At 36.8% G+C, this 7,991-nt stretch overlaps 1 protein-coding gene across 1 annotated transcript in view; it reads left to right on the top strand.

Moving 5' to 3' along the window:
* Window positions 1–2,094: 2,094 nt before the first annotated feature.
* LOC115434495 (ventral anterior homeobox 1-like) overlaps window positions 2,095–7,991 on the top strand; it is a 29,413-nt gene continuing 23,516 nt past the window's right edge. Inside the window, exons 1-2 of the mRNA XM_030156469.1 lie at window positions 2,095–3,042; window positions 5,472–5,659. Of these exons, the coding sequence (XP_030012329.1) occupies window positions 2,829–3,042; window positions 5,472–5,659 (402 nt within the window). The 5' untranslated portion in view covers window positions 2,095–2,828. The remainder of the gene's footprint in view (window positions 3,043–5,471; window positions 5,660–7,991) is intronic.

Here is a 7,991-nt window from a genome sequence, read left to right as displayed (position 1 = left end):
GAATACAACTTGGTTAAATTATTTCAGGATGGACCTAATGATGACCTCAGATAGGGATGTAATGATTACCAGTATAACGATAAACCACAGTAAAATTACAGACGGTTAGTATTACTGTTTAAATTCTAATTATCATGATAACCGTGTTTGATTTTCTATCTTTGAAAAAGAAACTAAAACAACTCAAACTTGATCTGGAAAATGGTCAAACAATGGCCATAACGTTCCATCTTTAATGCACATGTGTATGTTTGATGTTTACATATTAATATTTGAATGTTTCTGCAACCAAGTACATTATGCCTGTTATTTTATTTTTTGTTTTTTTGTTTGTTTGTTTTTTTCAAAATACAAATTGGTTAAATTATTTCAGTGTGTGTATTAGTACTTTTTGAACATTTTGAGCACAATTTTAACAATACCGTGATAACAATAACCGCGATAATTTTGGTCACAATAACCGTGATATGAAATTTTCAGATCATTACATCCCTATAATGGACGACATATGTTTTATTAAGACCACCAGATTTGACCTATTTTTAATTTATATTATATATTTTCTTAATGGAACTGCAATTCCTTCTATATTGTTATTGTATTTTATTTGATTGCGTCCACCCCTCTTTAAGTGTTCCTGTCATCTTTTGTCTGTACGAAACCTTCTCAAAAAATAAAATGAGAAAAAGAAAAAAACAGAAGGCTTCAGATAAAGAACACTTTGGTTTCAATGCAAAAAAAACCCTGAAACATTACTACGTTACTACGTTTATTGCAATCTTTTTAGAAAAAAAAAAAAGAGTATGACGCTTTATGTTTTTTTAATCTCTTCTTGTATTTTACTTTTTTATTTGGGTTTTATTTATTCGTCTGTATAGCACTTTGGTTCACTGCAGTTGTTTTGAAGCGCTTTACAAATAAAGTTGGACTGGACGCCTAAACATTGTTGTGAAACTGCGGTGGAAGTACCGACGAGAAATGCCCGTCGGCGGAAGGTGGCGGTCGTCCTCGGCGCCGTCTGCTTTGTGTTGCCGGTTGCTGCTTGCGGTTGTGTGATATTTGGTGTTTTGTTGAAACTGAACACCTCGCTCTTTTTCTTTTCTCCTGCTCGTCCTTTGTGTTCACACAGGCCAAGACGCTGCTGCTGCATCCTCAATCGGTTTCTCAGGACGAGGCTCTAGGACCCCCCCACCCCCCCACCCCTTTCCCCTTTGGTCGCTCCCTTTTTACCCTCCTTTTTTTACCTTGGTCAAACAATGGCCCCCACCCCTCCACCCCCACCCCCCCACCCCCAAACACTCCATGAATAAAGTTAGTCCAACATGCGGCCCTTAAACCCACCCTGAGACTGCTGCTGGGCCGCCACACTCACAGAATTGTTTGTTAATAGTCCAATTAGATAATTGCCATCTTTCACTCCTTTTCCCCTCTGTTTCCCATAAAGCCATGAATGGCACTCAGGGAGGGGGGCAGGTTGAAGAGGGATTGTGGCCAGCTAAGGTGACAAGAAGGGCCAGAGAATGTTCCTTGCACTAGTCCGCCGGTTTGAATTGAATCATTGTGGCCTAATCAATGGTCTTATTGGATTACTGGCCACTGCTGTGTGCAGAGATATTGTTGCGCTGACAATGAAAATAGCTGGGACTGGGTGGGTGTGTGGGTGGGTGGGTGTATGGGTGGGTGGGTAGTGGGCTGGAAGGCGAGTGGAAACAGAGGTAGGGGCCATTCCAGGGCTGAGTGTAGGCAGTCCAAGCACTAATGACAAGTTTGGTCCCCCTCTTTTTTTTGGTCTTTTTTTTAAATCGTGCAGGTTAAGATTATGAGTGTTGACGGTGGCTTCTGGGGGGGGGGACTCATTTGAATAGTGAAGGACGTGGCGTTAGCGCTTAGCGTCAAAGCGGGAGTTTGTGCGGAGCGGCCGGCTAAACGAAGACAGGACCACGCAGGAAAAGTTGTTAAATCGCAGCTGTTTTGCACGAGGTCGTCACTACTAGCTGGATAAAAATTTGTGGATATTAGTCCTCGTCCTCTCCACCTCCCTCCTCTCCCTCCCTCCCCCTCCCTCTCTCTCTCTCTCTCTATCTCAGACTCTCTCTTTGCCTACAATAGCATAGCGGCAACGTCGGCACATTGCAGAATTTCTCTGATTGGCAAAGGGAACCAAAGGAAAAGTGGGATCAAAGTTCGCTGACACGCTGTGACAATCAGGCGGACTTGTGAAAAAGTCGCGGGAGGAAAAAAATGGCCCGATGTTCTCTCGGCGGCGGATGCAAGAATGAGGAACTTTTTTCAGGTCTGGCAGGAGTCGTACCCCTGTGATTGTGCGGGGTTCAGGGAGGTTTGGTGGCAAGACCAGACCAATCATTTGCCTTGATTCCCCCGGCTGAGAGCAGGCAAAGTGAGGGGGACGGGACCGGCGGAGCCCCTCCATCAAGACCTGATCTGTTTCCCCCAAACAATTTAGTTTATTCATGAGGTTACGCAAATGTGGAAGGCGAAATTACCGTAATCAATTGAAACAGCGAGTGTGCGTCCATGGCTCTGATTATTTGGAGATCATCTATCAGCCTGATGTCTGTGTAAACCTGGAAAAGGGGGGCTTTGAATTACCGTAGAGTTTGACTGAGAAGTCCATGATCAGGGGGGCTGGAGTCTGGCCACTGATAACAGGGCGTCGTGGTCGAGCGGTGCTGCTCTACCATTAGCTATCAGACTTTGCCCTTCTCCAAGGTGCTCTTTTGAAACTTAAACCCACACTGTCCAGACAATCCTGCTGTTTTTACACCCCCCCACCCGACGACAGAAAACAACAGGAGGATAAAGTGGACATGGAGGTCAGGTACAACCAAGACATGGACGGGATGGTGCTGAAGAACGGACTGAAGGAGGCCAAGGAGGGGAAGGAGTCCCCAGGCAGCCTGGCCAAGAGCTTCCTTAAGGAGCAGCAGGGCTCCTTCTCCCCTTCGGGGACCGTGGATACCTGCGACAAGAGCCGGGGGGGTTCAGGAGACCCCGACTACTGCCGCCGGATACTGGTCCGAGGTAAGAGGTCCCAGGGTTCTGTTCAAGGCACAGCTGGGTAGGGGTCTGGGTCTGGGTCCATTTTAGGAACCAGAAGGGGGACGGCATACGGTGGGGTTTAGGATACGAAAACAATAAATGAATGAAATAAAAAAAAAACTAACAAAAAAAAACTTATGCCGTTTCTAATATATGCAATAATAAACAACTGAAATTAAAAAAAACAACTTCTATTGTTTTTTAATATATACAAAAACAATAAACGACTGAAAAAAAAAAAGCTATCATTTTAAATATATACAAAAGCAATAAACGACGAAAATGAATTTAAAAAAACAACTTCTATCATTTTTAATATATACAAAAACAATAAACGACTGAAATAAAAACCAATCATTTTTAATATATATAATAATAATAAACAGCTGAACTAAATAAAAACAACTATTATTTTTAATATATACAAAAACAAACGACTGAAATAAATAATAAAAAAAACTTCTGTCATTTTTAATATATACAATAATAAACAACTGATCTAAATAAAAACAACTATTGTTTTTAATATATACAATAATAAACAACTGAACTAAATAAAAACAACTTCTATTGTTTTTAATATATACAATAATAAACAACTGAACTAAATAATAAAAAAGCTTCTTTTTTTATATACAATAATACAAATTGAACTGTTTTAAATAAAAATCACATCATGACAATGCTCAGAAGGACAGATGGGCTTTGTATTAAAATATGAAATTAAAGCAAATGTTTATCATGAAATTCTTTTCTTCAACTAAACACATGGATATTATTTTGGTCTCCTTTACATACAGAATAAAACTATGACTGTTCTGTCTCAAAAATTGCTTCATTTTAATGAAAAGGCCATACTTTTTGGCCTCTTAATTAACAAATTTAATTTTTTTTTTGTTTCATATTTTTAGTTGAAGATCTGATGTTTCATGTTAGATTTTTATAACCATTCAATTCAATTTTAATAACTTTATTTGTCCTAATACAGCATCAGTGGAATAAGTCTCAAAATTAATTATAAAATATGATATTTTCAATGTGCATGAAATGTAAATTGTACAGTGTGAGTGTAAACATAACCCAGTTTACAGAAATAATGTCAAACGATCCAAAGGTTGGTGTGACTCAGACGCACATATGTAATCTATTACACACTAAACATCAGCTGGGATTTAAACATACAGTCTAATACAGAACCAGAGCGCTTCCATACTGATGTGTGTAATTGTGTCCGTCAGGTGGTAAAAGCCTCTTTTATATCATTAGCTTTATGTTGAACCAACAGTGTTAATGTGTGAAAACAAACCAGGATCCAAGCGGACCCTGGACCGAGGATGGACCAGGTCTGAGCCCCCAAGACGAGACCACAGACATACACAAAGACATTTAAAAACTACTCTGATTATTATTTTTATTATTATTATTATTATTATTATTATTATTATTATTATTATCTGTTTGTTCTCAGACACATGTTGGGTCGATGAATAGAATTTAGAAATTAAAGCAAGTTCAGTTTTTTTCTCTTTTCACACACATTTGAGTTGAATGAAGCTTCAGTTCATTTTAAAGCTTCAGTTCCAAACCTGACATGTTTTCCACACATAAACAGACAGACATGAATAAATGAATGCACTGTTTAAATGGACTTTAATTAAAACCACAATCCTCAAGGGTGTTTTCCATTGATGGGATTTAATGAGATAAACTGACTAATATTTGTCTCCATTAATAATTGAAGTTTGGATTCGTCTCATGTATAATACCATACATTATTGAAGCGGTAACAGTAGATTTAGGAACATTTAACAACAACACAAACTGATAAGATATGTGGGGAGAAAAGGTGACACTGTGGAGTCATATAGTAGTAATAATAATAATAATAATAACAGCAATAATAATAATTATAATAACAGCAATAATAATAATTATAATAATAATGACATTAATAGTAATAGTAATAATTATAATAGTAATTTTAATAATAATGATGATAATAGTAATAATAATAATAATAATAATAATAATAATAATAATAACAAATGTAAAATCATACATTATTGAAGCAGTAACAGTAGATTTAGGAACATTTAACAACAACACACACTGATAAGAAATGTGTGGAGAAAAGGTGACACTGTTGAGTGATATAGTAATAATAATAGTAACGTTAATAATGATGATGATGATGATGATGATGATGATAATAATAATAATAATAACAGTCACAATAACAATAATGATAATAATAGTAATAGACATATTATTAATAAACAATAATAGTAATAATAATAATGATGATGATAATAATTAATAGTAATAGTCATAATAATAATAATAATAATAATAGTAATAATTGTCATAATAATAATAATACTTATGCTGTGTGGTGTGTGTGGTGTTTTCAGATGCTAAGGGTTCCATCCGTGAGATTATCCTTCCTAAAGGTCTGGATCTGGACCGGCCCAAGCGGACCCGGACCTCGTTCACGGCCGAGCAGCTGTACCGTCTGGAGATGGAGTTCCAGAGGTGTCAGTACGTGGTGGGACGGGAACGGACCGAACTGGCCCGGCAGCTCAACCTGTCTGAGACCCAGGTACCCTAGACCAGGTCCACAGACCAGGTCCACCTGCAGCCTGGCCTTCAGGCTCCAGTGGACACCGGGTCCTGCTGTCTATCAGGACTACAACCAACAGCACCGCACATGCACATCTGAAAATCCAACTGACCATTCAGATTTGAAGGATTAGGTTTTCTTTAAAAAAAAAAAAAAAATCATAAAAAACAATTTTGTGGTACTTCAGCACAAAACAATTAACATCCGATGAACATTTTTTACTGGAACCTGAGAAAAAATAATTGAAATGATCTTAAATTTAGCTTCATTTATTGATGACATTATTTCATAAACATTTGGAGGATTTGTTTAATGAAACTAGAATTTTAGATTCCAAATCAGACGTCACTGATCTGAAATAAGACAAAGACCTTCACACAGAACTCATACACGAATATTCACTGTTCTACAGTGGTTAAGAAAGGATCCTCCTCAGATTAAATGTGTTCAGTGTTCCATATTGAATCAGATTAACTGTTAAAGTAATGACCACAGTGTTGGTTTATTTATCCAACAGATGTGGAAATGTTCCACTGGTAGAACCTGTCCAGTCCATTTAGAAACAGATGTGGAAATGTTCCACTGGTAGAACCTGTCCAGTCCATGTATTGTCACATGCAGACAGTGTTTATAGTCGATCTGGTCGATCTGACTCTAATATTCCTCTTCTATCATTAATTGTCCAGTTTCATATTCAGACCCATGGGACTCCTTTTCTTGTGTCAGTGTTGGACTGGTAGACCAGTGTGTTGGATGTTCTCTATCACACAGTTGGTTCTTTAACGTCAGTAGGTGATGCTGTTCCTTTGGTAGAACATCAGCTGTCACACATTCACTGGAACAGTAGGGACATGTGAACAGATACAGATTATATTTACATTTTACTTTTTTTATGGTAGTTCTATTCTACTCCACTTACTGTTTACATATTCTACTTTATATTCGATTCTTCATCTTTCTTCTGTTATAAACTCAGACCTGTTTACATAGATTTCATTTATTTCAAGCAGTATTTGGACTGAATTTGTCGGTTTCAGTGACTCACACATGGTCACATTTCACTGCTGTTATTCTGGATCCATTCCACTGGTAGACCAGTGGAATTTATCCATATATATATATATATATATATATATATATATATATATATATATATATATGTACACACACACACACATTAGGATTAGGGATGTAACAATATGAAAATTTCATATCACAGTTACTGTGACCAATATTATCACAGTTATCATTATTATCACAGTATTGTTGAAATTGTGCTGAAAATGTTCAAAAAGTACTAATACACACACTGAAATAATTTAACCAAGTTGTATTTAAAATAAATAAACAAAATAAAATAATAGTCCCAATGTCCCTTCTGTGTCAGAAACATTCACATATTAACCCTTAGTGGTCTGAGTCTATTTTGTCTGTTTTTCAGTCCTTTTGATTTTGCCTTTATATACTATAGAAACAAATGTTTACTATACCCATGTTTGGATCTGTTTTTTCAGCACAACTTCATCTATATCATCTGTCTATTATTTTTTCACTTTAACCTACTATAAAAACATAAAAGGACAAAAAACACACAAAAAATATATAAAATCCGATTTGAAAAATGTATATAATTTATTACATAAATAACACACAGATGCTTAACGAACCTTTTCACAGACTTTAAAAGTGAATATTGGTTCCAAATATTAGGTATAGAAAATTAAAATTGTAATAAATTCAAACTATACTCAAATATTTGACATAAAAGCAGATCTGTACAGAGGGTTTTTTCCTCTAAAAGTGCAGTAATCAAACACGGTTATCATGAGAATTAGAATTTATATATATATATATATATATATATATATATATATATATATATATATATATATATATATATATGGATGGATGGAGGTGATGGTCTAAATGCAGATGAGCTCTTTTTTCTTCTGTCATATTTTGAAAGCATCAGTGATGTGACCACACCTCCTTATATTATGGTTATTATGGTCTGTTCTCCTCCTTCCACTCTCTTTTCTTGTGTATATTTCAGTTGTGAAATGGTCGGAGTTTGTTGACGTTGCTTCTTAAACCAAAGGCTCGTTCACTGTCCTTTTGTCTGGAGTTGAAGTTGTGACAGATGAACCCGACATTGTGTGTGTGTGTGTGTGCGGTGTGTGTGTGTGTGTGTGTGTGTGTGCGGTGTGTGTGTGTGTGTGGGGGGGGGGGGGTCAGTGTGGGGTCATGTGTCTGCTTGACCTGCCTTTGACTCCAGATTCCGACGCCGTTCGTCCGTTTGTTGGTCCGTTTG

The sequence above is a fragment of the Sphaeramia orbicularis genome, chromosome 15 (genome assembly GCF_902148855.1).
Source record: "Sphaeramia orbicularis chromosome 15, fSphaOr1.1, whole genome shotgun sequence".
Classification (NCBI taxonomy): domain Eukaryota; kingdom Metazoa; phylum Chordata; class Actinopteri; order Kurtiformes; family Apogonidae; genus Sphaeramia; species Sphaeramia orbicularis.
This window is presented reverse-complemented; position numbering and strand designations above follow the sequence as displayed.